Source organism: Amblyraja radiata, chromosome 14 (genome assembly GCF_010909765.2).
Source record: "Amblyraja radiata isolate CabotCenter1 chromosome 14, sAmbRad1.1.pri, whole genome shotgun sequence".
Taxonomy (NCBI): domain Eukaryota; kingdom Metazoa; phylum Chordata; class Chondrichthyes; order Rajiformes; family Rajidae; genus Amblyraja; species Amblyraja radiata.
The window spans coordinates 7,169,099-7,188,346 of NC_045969.1; the positions used below are offsets into that span (position 1 = coordinate 7,169,099).

A 19,248-nucleotide genomic window follows, 5' to 3' on the forward strand; every position below is an offset into this window, starting at 1 on the left:
TTTTTTTGGCTTTGATAAAGCCCATGCGGTCACGGGGAGAACGTGCAAACTCCTTACTGACAGCACCCTTAATCAGGATCGAACCCGGGTGTCCGGAGCTGTAAGGCAACAACTTTACCGCTGGGGCACTGTGTCACCCTCTCTCTCCTTTGAGGATTTGCGCAAACATTTATGGAGAGTGAAGGACTTTTGAAATGTAGCTACTGTTGTAATAAAGTCAAAGTCGCAGCCAATTTCCACATGTAAAGCTTCCACACTCTGCAATCTGATAATGAAAGGATCATTTGATTCTCCTGATAAACACTAACCAGGACATCAGGGAATAAATTACCTGAAATTGGTGCCATGAATTCTTTAAAACCACCTGAGAAAAGATAGGCCTCAGTTTAATATTTCATGTGAAAGGTTGCACCTCAAACCCTGCAATAAGTACTATGATCAGCCATGATCATATTGAATGGCGGTGCAGGCTCGAAGGGCCGAATGGCCTACTCCTGCACCTATTTTCTATGTTTCTATGTATCAAGCAAATTAGTACTGTATCAAGATATCAGTATAGATTTTTGCGCTCAAAACTTTGATTCTTTGAACTTAGGGGCAAGCACAGCAATAATCTGTTTAGTTTAGTTTAGTTTACTTTAGTTAAGTTTAGAGATATAGCGCAGAAACAGCCCGTCAGACCCACCGACTCCATGGCGATCAGCGATCCTCGCCCACTAACGCTATCCTACACATACTAGGGACAATTTACATTTAAGGGGCGTGAGGGGACTGCCGTGAGGGGCGGTGAGAGAACAAAGGCGGACCCTGTCTTTTTCTTTTTGTTTTCACTTTTGATTTCAAGTTTTCATGTACCTTGTTGCATGTTGTGACTGTTGGTAGACCAATTCCCCTCTGGGGATGAATAAAGTTCTATCGTATTGTATCGTAGTATTACTGATAATTTATTGTATATTTATTTGTGTGTTCTTGCATTAATGTGTCTGCAAAGCTGCAGCAAGTAAGAATTTAATTGTTCAAGAAGGAACTGCAGATGCTGGAAAATCGAAGGTACACAAAATTGCTGGAGAAACTCAGCGGGTGCAGCAGCATCTATGGAGCGAAGGAAATGGTCTGAAGAAGGGTTTCGGCCCGAAACGTCGCCTATTTCCTTCGCTCCATAGATGCTGCTGCACCCGCTGAGTTTCTCCAGCAATTTTGTGTACCTAAGAATTTAATTGTATCTGGTTCTGGTGCATATGACAATTAAACACGCTTGACATGACTCAAATTTGCAGGCACTACATGCCTTTGTTTCCTACGCTTCTATTTATGAATCGCAGATCTAATATGTTTTCCGAGCCACTCACTCTCAACATACCCTGCCATTTTAACATATAGAAGGGAGGAGGAGGAGGAGAGGGAGGGGAAAGGAGGGGGGGGGGAGAGGGGGAGGAGGAGGGAAAGGGGGAGGAGGAGAGGAGGAGGAGGAGGGAGAGGAGAAGGGTGAAGGAGGAGGGAGAGGGAAAGAGAGAGGAGGAGAGAGGAGAGAGGGGGGGAGGAGGAGGAGGGAGAGGAGAAGGGTGAAGGAGGAGGGAGAGGGAAAGAGAGAGGGAGGAGAGAGGAGAAGGGGGGAGGGAGGGAGGGAGGGAGGAGGAGGGAGGAGGAGGGAGGAGGAGGAGGAGGAGGAGGAGGAGGAGGAGGAGGAGGAGGAGGAGGAGGAGGAGGAGGAGGAGGAGGAGGAGGAGGAGGAGGAGGAGGAGGAGGAGGAGGAGGAGGAGGAGGAGGAGGAGGAGGAGGAGGAGGGAGGAGGAGGAGGAGGGAGAGGAGGGAGAGGAGGAGGACAATGGGGAGGAGAGGGGAGGAGGGAGAGGAGGGAGGAGGAGAGAGAAGAGAGAAGAGAGGGGGGAGGAGGAGAGAGGAGGTGGAGAAAGGAGAGAGGAGGAGAAGGAGAAGGGGGAGGAGAGAGCTCGGCGACCTGACACCCGCCAGGGAAAGAGGGCGAGTTTTAAAGTACAACAAAACTGGTCGCAACCCACCAGGCACGTCCTCTCCTTGGCGTTCAGGGGAGGAGGAGGGAGGGAAGGTAGAGAGAGAGTGAGAGCGAGAAAGAGAAGGGGAGGGAAGGTAGAGAGAGGGGGGAAGGTACAGAGAGAGAGAGGGGAAGTTACAGAGAGAGAGGGGGAAGGTACAGAGAGAGGGGGGAAGGTACAGAGAGAGAGGAAGGGGAGGGGAGGTAGAGAGAGAGAGAGAGGAAGAAGGGGAGGGGGAAGAGACAGAGAATTTAAAAAAAACCATAATGACGGTGGCGAACAACGGCGAGAGCGAGGAGAGGAGCCTGGTGAACGCGGAGGACATGGAGCGGGAGGGCGGCGGCGAGGAGGAGGAGGCGGCGGGAGGCGGGGATGGGGAATGCAGCAGCGGGCTACAGGCCGGAGCTCAGCCCCAGGCGGCCGGGCTCCTGCTGGGCTCGCAGCTGGACGACTTGCCCACCTCCACCATCGCCTGCAACGTGGACGAGAGGGTGTTCGTGGACGCCTTGTACCGGGTAAGCTACCTGTCGGTGCCCGTGTGGACGCCAGGGCCTCGGGGGGGAAACAGGCCGCCATCCTTCCCGGTTACAGCAGGAAGGCCGCGGCTTGTTCTTTCACTCACAAACACTGCTGCTGCTCACTACAACCACCAAGCTCTCTAATTGTGTGTGTGTGTGTGTGTCTGTGTGTGTGTGTGTGGTGTGTGTGTGTGTGTGTGTGTCTGTGTGTGTGTTGTGTCTGTGTGTGTGTGTTGTGTCTGTGTGTGTCTGTGTGTGTGTCTGTGTGTGTGTGTCTGTCTGTGTGTTGTGTCTGTGTGTGTGTGTTGTGTCTGTGTGTGTCTGTGTGTGTGTGTGTGTGTCTGTGTGTTGTGTCTGTGTGTGTGTGTTGTGTCTGTGTGTGTCTGTGTGTGTGTCTGTGTGTGTGTGTGTGTCTGTGTGTTGTGTCTGTGTGTGTGTGTTGTGTCTGTGTGTGTCTGTGTGTGTGTCTGTGTGTGTGTGTCTGTGTGTGTCTGTGTGTGTGTCTGTTTTGTGTGTGTTGTGTCTGTGTTGTGTGTTGTGTCTGTGTGTTGTGTGTGTCTGTTGTGTGTGTCTGTGTGTGTGGTGTGTGCGTCTGTGTGGTGTGTGTTGTGTGTGTGTGTGTGTGTGTGTGTGGTGTGTGTTTGTGTGTGTGTGTGTGTGTTGTGTGTGTGGTGTGTGTGTGTGTGGTGTGTGTGTGTGTATGTCTGTGTGTGTGTGTCTGTGTGTGTGTGTGTCTGTGTGTGCAAATGAAAGGACACCGACATTTAATTATTTTACTAATAATCTGTGGAGCAAATTGTCAAGAAGGACATCACACACTGCTGAATTGAGAGCTTCGCACCATGCATCAATGTGTTAAGAGTGTATGTATTATTGTCATATGTCCCAGATAGAACAACTACATTCTATTTTTTCAAACACCAAGTTCTCTCATTTTGTGGATCAGAATTGAAAAGGGCAGCAGAAAGCCGATTGTTTAATTTGTGGAGCAAATAGTGGGGAAATGACTCTGGAGAACGTGCAAAATGCATCGATTTGTCAAGAGTGTTTTATTGCCATATGTCTACAAGATAAAACAATTACATTCCTGCTTGCAGTTTTTTCCAAACACCAAGGTCTCTAATTTTGTTGAGCAGAAACGAAAGGACACTGGAAACGGCAGGTTCATTAATTTGTGGAGAAATGGCCCTGGAGAACGTGCAAAAGGCATCAATTTGTCAAAAGTGTTTTATTGCCATATGTCCCAGATAGAACAATGACATTTTTACTTGTCTTTGCTTCCACAAGAGTTATTTGCTTGCCTAACATTATTTTTTCCAGAGAGTTGTCATATGTGGATTAAATTTACTAAATTACTTTGTGGAGTAGAAATAAAAGGGCACTGGTTACCTTACATTATTATTTCTTGGAGTTGACATATGTAAATTATATTTATTAAATTACCTTGTGGAGCAGAAACGATGGGACACTGGCAAATTCAGAGCTTGCAATGTACCATTTTGTTTTTGCTTCCACAAGTGGTATTTTCGTTGTCCTCCGTTATCTTTTATAAGAGTTGTCATGTGTGGATTATATTTACTAAATTACTTTGTGGAGCAGATATAAAAAGACACTGGAAAATTGAGATTTTGCAACGCTGTTAAGCTTTAATTTTTCTTTACTTCCACAAGTGTTATTTTGGTTACCCAACATTTTTTTTCCTAAGAGGTATATGTGAATTATATTTATTAAATTACCTTGAGGAGTAGAAACGAAAGGACACTGGTGAAGTCGGAGCTTGCAATGTATAATGTTTTTACTTTCACAATTGCTATTTTGGTTGTCCTTCATTAACTTTTCCTAAGAGTTGTTATAAGTGGATTACATTTACTAAATTTAGTTGTGGAGCAGAAATAAATAGACACTGGTGAATCGAGAGCTTTCAATGGATTAATTTGTCTTTACTTGCACTAGTCCAGTTTTGGTTGCCTGTCAATATTTTTCTACAAAGGGAGTTGTCATATGTGGATTACATTTACTAAATTACTTTGTGGAGCAGAAATGAAAAGACACTGGAAAATTGAGATTTTGCAATGCATTAATTTGTCTTTACTTCCATTAGAGCAATTTTAGTTGCCCTTCATTATTTTGTTTTCCTAAGAGTTATTTATTACATGTGGATTATATTTGCGAAATGAAAGGACATTGGTGAATTGAGAGCTTGCAATACATCAGTTTGTCTTTACTTCCACTATTCCTGTTTTGGTTGTCTTTCGTTATTTTTGTTTTCCCAAAAAGAGTTACCATATTTGGATTATATTTACTAAATTACTTTGCATAATTTAAGAAGGAACTGCAGATGCTGGAAAATCGAAGGTAAACAAAAATGCTGGAGAAATTCAGTGGGTGAGGCAGCATCTATGGAGCGAAGGAAATAGGCGACGTTTCGGTTCGAGACCCAGAAGGGTCTCGACCCGAAACGTTGCATATTTCCTTCTGAAGAAGGATCCCGACCCAAAACATCACCTATTTCCTTCTGAAGAAGGGTCTCGACCCGAAACATCGCCTATTTCCTTCTGAACAAGTGTCTCGACCCGAAACGTCGCCTATTTCCTTCGCTCCATAGATGCTGCCTCACCCGCTGAGTTTCTCCAGCATTTTTGTCCATAAGCCAGTGATTTTTTTCCCACAACTCGTCATTTGACTGCAAATGGCTAACTGCTGAGGGGTCATGCAACTAATCTTAGATTTTATTTTTGTTCCATTGGACTGTCAGGACAAAAAATTGCCATCTGGTACTGTTTATTAAACAATAGTCATCAAATTCATCACACAATTAAAGCTGGTAATATTAAGTTTATATGTGAAGGCAACATCTATAGGTAAATCAGATAGTTCACTTCCTGTCATGATTATTTTGTGTCAATTAGTTTCCACGTTTAAAAAAAACATTCAGCATCGGTGGTTCTTTGACAGAACCTGCAAGATTTTTTTATGCTTTGTTTTTCACATGTTTTTTGCTGTAGCTACTTGTGGGTTTTACGTCCACATGCGACTTGCAAAATACCTATGTGTTTCATTGGCTTCCAATTGCATACCGGTAGGTCATTTTGCCTGAAACACATTTCATTCTGCATTGGGTTGTGCAAAAGTAAAATGAGTTCCTAATTTGTTAGTGTGGCAGTGTACCTGCGTTCGTGACCTCAGCTCCTGCTTTTAGCTGGAGTCACTCAGTGGATCAGGCAGCATCTCTGGAGAACATGGATAGGTGTTGGTTCAGGTTGAGCCCCAACTTCAGACCTGAAACGACACCTTCCCATGTTCTCCAGGGACGCTGCCTGACCCACTGAGTTACTTCGGCACTTTGTGTCTCCTTTCGTAAACCAGAATCTGCAGTCCCTTGTATTTTTATACTATGTTTTACGGTGATCTAGAATTAGGTTTATAATTATACCATGTGCAAAGGTACAATCAAAGGTTTTATTCTGCATGTCAGCCAAACAAATATGCTATAAGTAAATACAATCAAGTCAAACTCGCATATGATGGGAAGTAGATTCCAGGTGCAGAATATAGTTGTCAGCATTGTAGTGCAATAGTTCCATAGACAAAGCCCAATGTCCACAATGAGGTAAAGGTGAATCGAACCATACCCTATCTAATGGAAGAATTGTTCAGAAGCCTGATATCAGAGGTTCAGTCTAGTTTATTGTCACGTGTCCCGAGGTACAGTGAAAATCTTTTGCTGCATGCTGTCCAGACTGCAGAAAGACAATACATGATTACAATTGAACTATTTACAATGTATAGATACATGATAAGGGAATAACGTTTAGTGCAAGATTAAGCCAGCAAAGCGATTAAGGATAGTCCGAGGGTCTCCAATGAGGTTGATAGTAGTTCAGCACTGCTCTCTGGTTGTGGTGGGATGATTCAGTTGCCTGATAACAGATAAGAGGTGAGGAAGCTGTTCCTGAGTCATGCCGGCAAGCTTGATTTTGTTCCCATTACAAATGCCACTTGCATGACCAACATCCATTGGCACTTTATTCTTGCCTGACTAAATTTAGAAGTGCAGAATCTATAACTGTATCTTGGATTGAATTGTGCAGCTCAATTTACATAACAATGTACTATATTGAAAATGATTTGATTATCGTTATTGGTTTAATTGAAGTGTATTCAAATAGAATTACAAAATTGGTTGACTTTTAAATTCTTGATGAATTTAAATTCTAGATTTAGATTATTTAGATCTAGATTCAGCCACAAAGCTGTCACTACATTTTACATTCTTTGTAAAAAAATCTGACTATTTTTATAAACGTGGTTTTTATTTGCTGGATATCATAACACATAAGTTGCAGATTTTCGTCTACTTGGAAAGAAGAACGAATGCCTGACATAACATTAAGTTAACAAGCTCGCTGCATTTTGTATATCAGAGACCAAATCAACGCCCAGAAATATAAGTAGCAATTTGCAAAGCTCCTCTCGCTGATGCTGGTGATGGTTAAATTTTAATGGTGGAAAGTTTATGGGGCATTGGTGTTGTCTGCTATCATCAAAAAGGTTATCGATGAGTTAAATAGAGTTTATTTTGCAATAGTTGCATTGCCCTTGTGTACTCACAATGCAACAGTCTCCTCATCCTCCACTCTTGTGGAAATATGAAATGCCACTTAGAGTCATACAGCGTGGAAACAGGACCTTCGGCCCAATTTGCCCACCACTCCGACCAACATGTCCCAGCTACACAAGTCCCGCCCGCATTTGATCCATATCCCTCCAAACCTATCCTTTCCATGTACCTGTATAACTGTTTCTTAAATATTGGGATAGTCCCTGCCTCCACCACCTCTTCTGGCAGCTTGTTCCATACACCCACCACCTTTTGAGTGAAAAAATTACCCCTCAGATTCCTATTAAATCTTTTCCCCTTTGCCTTAAACCTATGAGCTCTGGTCCTCGATTCACCTACTCTGGGCAAAAGACTCTGCGCATCAACCCGGTCTATTCCTCTCCTGGTTCAGCTAATGCTCTCCGACCTTACCTTTATACCCATGAAGAGTGCTTTGTATTTTCCATTGTTGTAAACTTGCAGTATAGCTTCATAACATTATTAAGGTTTGGTACAATTGATCTATAGGGGGGGCACAGTGGAGCAATGGCAGAGTTCCTGCCTTAGTGCCAGAGACCCGGGTTTGATCCTGACTATGGGTGCAGTCTGTACGGAGTTTGTACGTTCTTCCTGTGACCACGTGGGTTTTCTCCTGGTGCTCCAGTTTCCTTGCACATCCAAAGATGTACAGGTTTGTAGGTTAATTGGATAATGTAAATAGTCCCTAGTATGTGGGATAGTGTGCTAGTGTACGGGGTAATCATTGGTTGGCGTGGGCTGAAGGGCCTGTTTCTACATCGTATATCTGAATCATCCTACCACAATGAGAGCAGGCATGAACTACCATCTTCCTCATTGGGGACCCTCAGACTATCATTGATCCGACTTTACTGGATTTACCTTGCACAAAATGTTATTACCTTACCATGCATCTGTACACTGTAAATGGCTAGATTGTAATCACGTATTGTCTTTCCGCTGACTGGTTAGCACGCAACAAAAGCTTTTCGCTGTACCTCGGTTCATGTGACAATAAACTAAACTGAACTGGTCGAAAGTCTATAAGCAAAGGAAACACATTGTACCAACTTCACTTTTAAGAAATCAAGATGTAGGAAAATGTGACTTTTTTTGCAACTCCACCTCAATGAGTGAGATTTGATCCACTGTATCTGTGTGAACAGCTGTCCACCCAGTCTACAAGGCCACAGATCCATAAAGGTGATTGGATGTTGGTCTTTATTATCTGGTGTATGGGATATAAGAGCATGGAGATCATGGTGCAATGAAGTAAAACTTAGATTAGGTCACACCTGGAGTATTGTGCACAATGCTGGTCTCCAGAAATGGAAAGTGTATACAGTGTGTTCAAAATGGTTTGGGTAAAATGGAATGCTTTGTGATTTTATCAGCATCCTTTATGTGGTGATTCTATGCATACCTTGGTTATGCAGAACAAAGAATATCACTTCACAGGTTATATTTATAGGAGTAGAATTAGGCCATTCGGCCCATCGAGTCTACTCCGCCATTCAATCATAGCTAATCTATACCTCCTAATCCCATTTTTTTTCCTGCCTTCTCCCCATAACCCTTGACACCCGTTCTAATCACCAATTTGTCTATCTCTGCCTTAAAAATATCCACTGACTTGGCTTCCATAGCCCTCTGTGGCACTGAGTTCCACAGATTAACTACCCTCTGACTATAGAAGTTCCTCCTCACCTCATTACTAAAAGAGCGCCCTTTAATTCTGAGGCTATGACCTCTGGTCCCAGACTCTCCCACCAGTGGAAACATCCTTTCCACATCCACTCTATCTATGCCTTTCATTATTCTGTAAGTTTCAATGAGGTTTCCCCCCTCCCACAACCTTCTAAACTCCAGCGAGTAGAGGCCCAGTGCTGTCAAATGCTCATCATATGCTAACCCATTAATTCCTGGAATTATTCTTGTCACATGTGACAATCAAGCTTCATTCATTCATTCATTCATTCATGTCCACCACTGATTTTCTGACACCCTTGGTTCCAGAATCTTATTATCTGTTTTGTTAGACCAACACAGGTCACTGCCTCTGGGTGGGGGAGATACGGGTCTGCAAATTCGGCCTCGGAAGTCGTCTATGGCAAGGGTTCCCAATCTGGGGCAACTTTTCGAAAGTAAATTTACCCCGGGGGTAAATTTCGCCTACCCCGGGGGTACATTTGTTGATTCTGGATTTGTTAAAAACAGTATTTTAAAATTTTCCCTTTGCCGGTTGCTTTATTATGGTAGAAGTGTAAACTCAAATTACTGAACAAAACAGGGTGGGGGTAAATTTACTTTAGAAAAGTTGCCAGGGAGTAAACGGGACGAAAAAGGTTGGGAGCCCCTGGTCTATGGGAAAGGATAGAAACATAGAAAATAGGTGTAGGAGTAGGCCATTCAGCCCTTTGAGCCTGCACCGCCAATCAATATGATCATGGCTGATCATCCAACTCAGTATCCCGTACCTGCCTTCTCTCCATACCCCCTGATCCCTTTTGCCACAAGGGCCACATCTAACTCCCTCTTAAATATAGCCAATGAACTGGCCTCAACTACCTTCTGTGGCAGAGAATTCCAGAGACTCACCACTCTCTGTGTGAGAAATGTTTTTCTCATCTCGGTCCTAAAAGACTTCCCCCTTATCCTTATCCGTAGAATGCCTCAGTTACAGGGAGTGGTTGGATAGACCGGGTTTGTATTTGGACAAGCAGAGCCCAGGGGACTGATAAAGGCATACAAATTACGAGGGACAAACTTTCCCCCATAATGGAGACATGTAAAACCAGAGGGTATAAATTTAAGTTTACCAGAGGAATTTATTTTTGTTCAGCAGAATGGTTGCAGTCTGGAAGGCACTGCCTGCTAAGATGGTGGTGGTGGGTACTCTGACGATATTTAAAAGGAATCTGGATGAACACTTGAATCACCTAGCCGTAAAAGACTACAGATTAAGTGGCTCATAAATGGGATTCCTGTGGATGAGTATTTGATGGTGGCATGGATGTGATGGGCCAAAGGCCCTATTTCTGTGTAGGAAGGAACTGCAGATGTTGGTCTAAATTGAAGATGGACACAGAATCCTGGAGTAACTCAGCAGGACAGGCAGCATCTCTGGAGCGAAGGAATTAGTGACGTTTTGGGTTGAGACCCTTCTTCATCCCTATTTCTGTGCTCTGACTAACCTGTAAGCAAAGAATCTCCAATACTGATACACAAGTACTGTGTACCTTCTACAAAATATACTGTCGTTACTTGCCTAAGGTACTCGAAGAGCATTCCCCAAGCCACCAACCTCTACTACCAATAAGGACATGTGACAAATTCAATGATTGTTGTAATATGTGTACCAAGGTACTTTTTTGAATACAGATTAGTTAGATTATTGCCGTACATAAACACAATTCCTGATTAAGTACAGGATGCATAGAAACCGCCCACTGAGATTAAGGTTCTCAAACCAAGTTCAAGTTCAAGTGAGTTTATTGTCATGTGTCCCTGTATAGGACAATGAAAATCTTGCTTTGCTTAAGCACACAGAACATAGTAGGCATTTACTACAACACAGATAAGTGTGTCCATATACCATAATATAAATATATACACACATGAATAAACTGATGAAGTGCAAATAACAGAAAATGGGTTCATAATAATCAGAGTTTTGTCCGAGCCAGGTTTAATAGCCTGATGGCTGTGGGGAAGTATCTATTCCTGAACCTGGTTGTTGCATATTCCTTTTCTCCAGAGATCGAGCACTTTGTGTTTATGCACTGAGCCCATATTCAAGAGTCGCCAGGTTTAGGCGCAATTTTCAAAGTCCCAGCAAGGAATAGGAGTAGAATTAGGCCATTCGGCCCCTCGGGACTACACCATTCAATCATAGCTGATCTATCTCTCCCTCCTAACCCAATTCTCCTGCCTTCTCCCCATAATCCGTTGCCTCCATCCGGAGCGTCCAGCGAACCGTCGTCCCTCTCATCGACCGGCCGCCTTCAGCCTTGGTATCCCGGGGTTGCCCCCCCGCAGCCGACCCCGAGGGTGTGAAAGGTAGAACTGCCGCTTCCTTCTTACCGCCCTTTGCCCAGCGTCCACCATCCTCGCCCTCCACCCTCGTCTGTGGTTCCCAGTCCTCAGGGGCAAGTAGGAGACGAGAAGAGCCTTGGAAAAGCCCCCCTTGCAGCGGGAGAGACTGGCCTGCCATGGGGTACGAGCCCAGATGCACAGCATCAAGGGAGCACCTACAACAGAGGTCCAGGTGCAGCCTGTGTCTGGAGAATGGTAGAGTATTAGTAACTCCAATATAGTCTAATAAAAGTGTTATTTTAGAAATGTGCTCCAAACTGTGGAGTCATAAAGACTTGCTTATAAAAGAGGAATTTAGGATTGAATCCACTGGCACCTGGGATGGACAAATGCAAGAATCGATTTATAATTGTCATGTGCACTTAGACACATAGAAACACTGTTTTGATCATGTTCATAAGTGATAGGAGCTGAATTTGGCCATTAAGTCTACGCCATTCATTCATTGCTGATCTATCTCTCCCTCCAAACCCCATTCTCCTGCCTTGCCCCCATAACCTCCGAAACCTGTATAAATCAATAATATCTCTATCTGTGCCGTAAATATATCCACTGACTTGGTCTCCACAACCTTCTGTGGCAAAGAATTACACAGATTCACCACCCTCCGACTAAAGAGGGTTTTGCGGGCTATCCAGGCAAATGAAACCATACATGAGCACGACAGATAGTTTAATTTAGAAAATACAGTGCACAAACAGGCCCTTCGGCCCACCGAGTCCATACTGTAGTTTAGTTTATTTATTATCATGTATACCAAGGTATAGTGAAAAGCTTTTGTTTGCATTCTATCCAGTCAGCGAAAAGACTATTGTATGAATTAAATCATGCCCTGCACAGGTATAGGATAAAGGTACAACATTTAGTGCAAGATATAAGGTGGGCCCGATCCACCCTCTGAACAACCGCGCCGCCAACAACCAGAACACACCCCGGTAGGCTCGACTCACACCACAGGACTTACAGGGGCTGCGAAGAAGTCGGGCAGCGAGGCCAGTCTGCTGAAGGAGCCTCAGCGGCGGTGGCGATGGGAGCCTCGGTGGCAGCATGAGCCTCAGCGGTGGTGGGGCCTCGGCGGTGGTGGGGCCTCGGCGGCATCGAGAGCCTAGCGATTGACCCGCGATCAGCGGTGGATGAGCATGAGGAGAGGGGGGGATGGGAGGACAATGGGGACCCGGCATGGGGGGATCGCCGTGATAAGGCGCTGTGCACACGGCAGCCAGCCAACAATCGCTTTTCTTTTTTTTTCTCACCTCTTAATTTAATTTTCAAGTTTTCGTGTGCCTTGTGTGTTGTGAGTGTTGGCAGACCAATCTCCCTCCGGGGATGAGTTTTATCGTATCATATAACATTGGAGTCCCATAAAGTCTGATTAAAGAAAGATCAAAGGACTCCAATGTGGTAGGTCAGGACCACACTCGAACTGATGAGAGTTGCCGGTAACGGCTCGGAAGAAACTGTTCCTGAATCTGGACGCTAGGAAATGGTTAGTTTTGTCATCAATCAATGGCTTTGGAATCCACATCGAATTAACCTGGTCAGTAGTTGGAGAAGAGTTTCGTAAGGAATAATGTGTAGAAAGGAGCTGTAGATGCCGGTGTATACCAAAGGTAGACACAAAGCGCTGGAGTACCTCAGCAGATCAGACCACATCTTTATTTTTGTTTAGAGATACAGCACAGAAAAAAGCCCTTTAGCCCTTCAGCCCACCGAGTCCACTCCGACCAGCAATCACTGCACACTTACACTATCCTACACAATATTTTACAAAACCTCCACAGTCACTGGGAGAATGTACTGGGAGAAGTCTGCCTCAGAGGGCGGTGGAGGCAGGTTCTCTGGATGCTTTCAAGAGAGTGCTAGATAGGGCTCTTAAAAATAGCGGAATCAGGGGATATGGGGAGAAGGCAGGAACGAGGTACTGATTGGGGATGATCAGCTATGATCACATTGAATGGCCGTGCTGGCTCAAAGGGCCGAATGGCCTACTCCTGCACCTATTGTCTATTGTACAAACTCCGTACAGACAGCACACGTGGTCAGGATCGAACCCGGGACTCTGGCGCCGTAATAATAATAATAATAATGGATGGGATTTATATAGCACCTTTCTAATACTCAAGGCGCTTTACATCGCATTATTCATTCACTCCTCAGTCACACTCGGTGGTGGTAAGCTACTTCTGTAGCCACAGCTGCCCTGGGGCAGACTGACGGAAGCGTGGCTGCCAATCTGCGCCTACGGCCCCTCCGACCACCACCAATCACTCACACACATTCACACACAGGCAAAGGTGGGTGAAGTGTCTTGCCCAAGGACACAACGACAGTATGCACTCCAAGCGGGATTCGAACCGGCTACCTTCCGGTACCGCGATGCCTCTGGAGAAAAAGAACGTGTGATGTTTCTGGTCGGGATACCGGGGCCAGATGGTTTAGTAGAAGATGCGTGACCCGCTGAGTTACTCCAGCACTTTGTGTGTCTCTCTTCGTAAGGAGGAATCTCTGGCAGCTGTGGTTACTGAAATCCTGCTTTGGCAATGAGAGTGGATATCAGTGATGACGATCTGTTGTTGCAATGCATGCAAAATGAAACAAATTAAACTTATTATGCAAGAAGCATGGAGCTCAACATCAAAGCCCGTTGACCTAAACATTTTTTGCAGCTATTATACTAAATAAGCCTAATGACCGCACCATTTCAAAATGTCCTGCTACAGTTGTCTTTCCACTGAAGGTCGTGGAAAGTCAGTTCTGGTCTGTTCAGACCTGAAGTGGATTAGCAGCCCTTGTTAAAAAGAAAAATAAGTTAAATTCAATGGTGACACAAGGAGCTGAAGTAACTCAGCGGGTCAGCCAGCAGGCCTGGAGAACATGGATAGGTGACTTTTCGGGTAAGGACCCTTCATGCAGCTTACACCCCAGCGGGGTGAACATTGACTTCTCTAACTCCAAATAGCCCTTGCATTCCCTCTCACCCCACCCCCTCCCCCTTCCCAGTTCACCCACCAGTCTTACTGTCTCCGACTACATTTTATCTCCATCCCGCTCACTCGCCTGACAGCAGTCTGAAGAAGGGTCTCGACCCGAAACGTCATCCATTCCTGCTCTACAGAGATGATGCTGAGTTACTCCAGATGTCCCACTGAGTTACTCCAGCATTTAGTGTCTATCTCCGGTATGAATATTGATTTATCTAACTTCAAGTAACCCCGGCATTCCCTCTCTCTCCAATGCTCCCCCACCCAAGTCGCACCAGCTTCGCGTTTTCACCCAACAAACAGCTAACTGTGGCCTGTTTCCTTTATCATCATTACTTTTTTTGCATATCTTTCATTCATTGTTCTATATCTCTCTATGTCATCGTCTATATATCTCGTTTTACCCTTTCCCCTGACTGGAGTGAAGAAGGGTCCCGACCCGAAACGTCACCCATTCCTTCTCTCCGGAGATGCTGGCTGTCCCGCTGAGCTACTCCAGCTTTTTGTGTCTATCTTCACCAATCCATGTTCTCCAACGATGCTGCCTGGTTGGTCTTCCCAGGTTAAAGGTCTCCTCGTGTAATATATATAATGTCTTAAATGTGGTGTAAATCTGCATTAAAACATCACTGGTGCCTGTTCAGAAATAAAAAGGCAATTTAACCGCTATATTCCTTGGAGCGAGAGATAAAATGTAATTGGACTCGAGGTTTTCAATGACAATTTTAGGTTTAGATTTATTATTGTCACGGTGGTGCAACTGTAGAGCTGCTGCCTAATGCCCCTGTCCCACTTAGGAAACCTGAATGGAAACCTCTGGAGACTTTGCGCCCCACCCAAGGTTTCCATGCGGTTCCCGGAGGTTTTTGTCAGTCTCCCTACCTGCTTCCACTACCTGCAACCTCCGGCAACCACCTGCAACCTCTAGGGAACCGCACGGAAACCTTGGGTGGGGCGCAAAGTCTCCAGAGGTTTCCGTTCAGGTTTCCTAAGTGGGACAGGGGCATTACAGCACTTACAGCACCGGAGACCTGGGTTCGATCCCGACTATGGGTGCTGTCTGTACGGAGTTTGTACGTTCTCCCCGTGACTGCATGGGTTTTCTCCGAGATCTTCGATTTCCTCCCACACTCCAAAGACGTACAGGTATGTAGGTTAATTGGCTTGGTGTATGTACAAATTGCCCCTAGTGTGCCTAGGATAGTGTTGATGTGCGGGGGTCAGTGCGGACTTGGTGGGCCGAAGGGCCTGTTTCTACGCTGTATAAACGAAACTAAAAAAACCAACGTAATGAAAAGCTTTGTTTTGCTTGCTATCCAAACCAGATCAGATATAGTATGCATCAATACAATCAGTTCAAACTCAAGTACAATAGATTGAGCAAAGGGGAAGATACAGAGTGCAGAATATAGTTCTCAGCATTGTAGTGGATCAGTTACTTGGACAAAGTCCAATGTCCATAATGGGGTAGAGGTGAATTGCACAGTACCCTAGTTTGTGGAAGGACCGTTCAGAAGCAAACTGTGCCGCCTGGTGCACTGAGTTCCTGTAGCAGTTTGATTTTTGTGTTTAAAATAAAAGTCTTAACTGGACTTCTGAACTTGACAATATTAGTTAGAGCTATATTTGGGCAATTGGCTTGATTTTTTTTTTTTTAATGTGCAAAATGCATTTATCATTTTGGGAAACTAATATAATCTCTCTTCTGGCACCCACAGTCTCTGAGATTTATGTAAAGGACACACAGTACTGGATAACTCAGCCGGTCGGGCAGCATGTCTGGAGATCGTGGGTAGGTGAGACTACTTCTCGATTTTCTCTGGAGATGCTGCCTGATCCGTTGAGTTAGTCCTACTGTCACATTTGCTTGTGTTGTATCACTGTGCCACTAGATGTCATCTTCCATTCAGGAACAGTGATTGCTGCTGCTGGTTTATGAGCAGCTGTGCTTGCAATGAGTTGGCACCTCCACAAGTGTACAAAGAGAAAATGAGTTTAGTTTCAGGATAAAACGCGGTAACAGGCCCTTCGGCTCACTGAGTCCGCACTGACCAGCGATCCCCATACACTAGTACTATACTACATACTTGGGACAATTTACAGATTTTACCAAAGCCAATTAATCTACAAACCCATACGTCTTTGAAGTGTGGGAGGAAACCAGAACGCCTGGAGAAAACCCACGCAGTCACAGGTGGGCGGCGCGACTCTTCTCAGCAGCGCCCTCTGCAGTCCGTCTGTCTTTTTTTTATTGTTTTCTGTCTTGTTCTATGTCGTTTTTATTGTTTTTTTTGTCGGTGTGTGGGGGTGGGGGGGGAACTTTAAGGTCTTTCCCCTGCACGGGAGACCCGACCTTTTCTTTGTCGGGTCTCCGTTGTCGTTGGGGCTGCAACGTGGAGCGGCCTCCAACAGGAATGACCTGGGGCTCCAGTCGCGGAGCTGCGGATCTACTCACCATCACGGAGCTGGCCGAGTCCGGAGCGGGTGTAGCTGTGGTGGAGCGCTGCTGTGACCCGACACCCGGAGATTCGGAAGCTCCTACCGCAGGTCTGTGGACAGTAATACAGGGAGCCCGCGGGTCCCTGGTGGGAGACCGCTTTTCGGGGCTTCCGCAACGGCGACTTCTCCCGCCTGAGTTGCGGGGTTGAAGATTACCTGGAGCGGGGCCTACATCACCGCCCCGCGCGGCTTGGAATGGCCGCGGGACTTTGTGAGCGCCCGCCGGGGCTCCAACACCAAGAGCCCGCCGGGGCTCCAACACCAAGACCCGGTGCGTGGCCTTGCATCACCCGGCGTGGCTTTAATGGCAGCGGGACATTTAACATCGCCCGCCGGGGGCTTTGACTCTGTCTTTGACTCTGACATGGGGGGGAGTGCAGGGGAGAGATATGTTTTTTTTGCCTTCCTTCACAGCGAGGAGAAGATGCGCTGTGAAGGATGTTTGTGTAAATTGTGTTGGGTCTTGGGTCTCTTTTGTTTTGTATGTATGGCTGCAGAAACGGCATTTCGTTTGGACCTCAACGGGGGTCCAAATGACAAATAATTGTATTGTATTGGATAACGTACAAACCAAACAGACAAGCACCCGTAGTCAGGATCGAACCCGGGTCACTGCCGCTGTAAGACAGCAAGTCTACCACTGCGCAACCATAAATTGTCAGGAGAAAGAAGAAATATGGTATATATGAATATTGTATAAGTCAGTCGTTAATGATAACATTGTAGTGAGCTGATAGAATCCTTTACAAAAAAATTTGTGGAGAGAAATTATATAAATATGCAGTCTGAAAAAGGGTGTCAATCCAAAACGTCACCTATCGATGTTTTTTCCAGAGATGCTGCCTAACCTGCTGCGTTACTCCAGCACCTTGTATCCTTTGATAGACTGAAAATACCGAAGTAACTCAGCGGGTCAGGCAGCATCTTTGGAGAGAAGGAATAGGCGACGTTTCGGGTCGAGATCCTTCTTCAGACTGAAACGCCACCTATTCCTTTTCCCCAGAGATGCTGCCTGACCCGCCGAGTTACTCCAGCATTTGGCGCCCATCTTCGATGTAAACCAGCATCTGCAGTTCCTTCCTACACACTTTGTGTCTTTTTGTGGATTAACCAGCATCTGCAGTTCTTCGTTTCTGCATTGTGTCAAATTCCGCTGAATCACAACGGAATTTCCAGTAAAAGCACTGGATTTTGCCACAATTATGACTGTACTCTGTGCAGACTTTGTGCTCTGTGTTCAAAGACATTCCTTTCTCTCCCCCCCCCCCCCCCCAAGTGAAATTAAATCAGTGCGGCTTCATTTATACCAGAGGATTAAATACGTGGAAAAAAAATGTGCAGCAATCTTGAGATAAGACTGCGTCGCAATAAAATAATAATTGTATTATAACAAGGTCCAATGTGGCAGAACAGCCCATCTTCAGTATGATTATAGTCTTATCCCTGTAATGTAATGGAAACTTCAGCTGCAAATGTCCTGATGCGTTATGGAAACGGTCATTTCACAAGCTGTTGGTATAGAATGGAAGCTATTGTTCAATGTTTCCACCACTTTAACCATGACTTGTGTGTAAAGCTAAATTTAGTGCCGTACTTTGGAGTTGGAGCCGTAGAGAGCTACATACAGAAATGGGCCCTTCGAATGACCAAGTCCACATCAACCATTAACCACCCACTTACACTAATCCTACATTAACCCCGTTTTCTATTCCCTTTAGACTTTAGAGATATAGCGTAGAAACAGGCCCTTCGGCTCACCGACTCTGAACCAACCAACAATCCCCGTACACTAGCACCATCCTACACACTAGGGACAATTTATAGAGCCAATTACGCTTTAGATTTTAGACGTTAGAGATAGAGTGTGCAAGCAGGCCCTTCAGCCCACCGTGCTGAACAGCAATTCCTGTACACTAGCACCATCCGACACACTAGGGACATTTTTTTAATCTATTTTACAGAAGCCAATAAACCTACAAACCTGTACGTCTTTGGAGTGTGGGAGGAAACAAGTTCAAGTTCAAGTGAGTTTATTGCCATGTGTCCCTGATAGGACAATGAAATTCTTGCTTTGCTTCAGCACACAGAACATAGTAGGCATTTCTCCGGACGGAGCACCCGGAGAAAACCCACGCAGTCACAGGGAGAACGTACAAACTCCTTACAGACAGCACGCGTAGTCAGGATCGAACCCTGGTCTCTGGCGCTGTAAGGCAGTACCTCTACTGCTGCGCCACTGTGCCAGCCACTTACTACCAGAATTCAACCACTTACTGACAGAAGCAATTTACACTGGCATAGTAATCTACACACATCTATGAGAGGAAACTGATGTTATCAGGGACACACAGATAGTGCACAAAGTCGGGATTGAACCCTGGTCTCCGGAGCTGTGAAGCAGGGGCTCCATTAGTTTTGGGTCAGAACCCTTCTTCAGACTCATTGATTGAAAGGGGTAAGAAGAAGTCTGAAGAAGGGTTCCGACCCAAAACGCCATCTATTTTTCTCCAGGGATGCTGCCTGAC

At 45.4% G+C, this 19,248-nt stretch overlaps 1 protein-coding gene across 1 annotated transcript in view; it reads left to right on the forward strand.

The window, feature by feature from the left end:
- Nucleotides 1-2,199: 2,199 nt before the first annotated feature.
- The window catches only part of rcan1 (regulator of calcineurin 1), an 86,260-nt gene continuing 69,211 nt past the window's right edge, over nt 2,200-19,248 (forward strand). Inside the window, exon 1 of the mRNA XM_033032408.1 lies at nt 2,200-2,527. Within this exon, the coding sequence (XP_032888299.1) occupies nt 2,279-2,527 (249 nt within the window). The 5' untranslated portion in view covers nt 2,200-2,278. The remainder of the gene's footprint in view (nt 2,528-19,248) is intronic.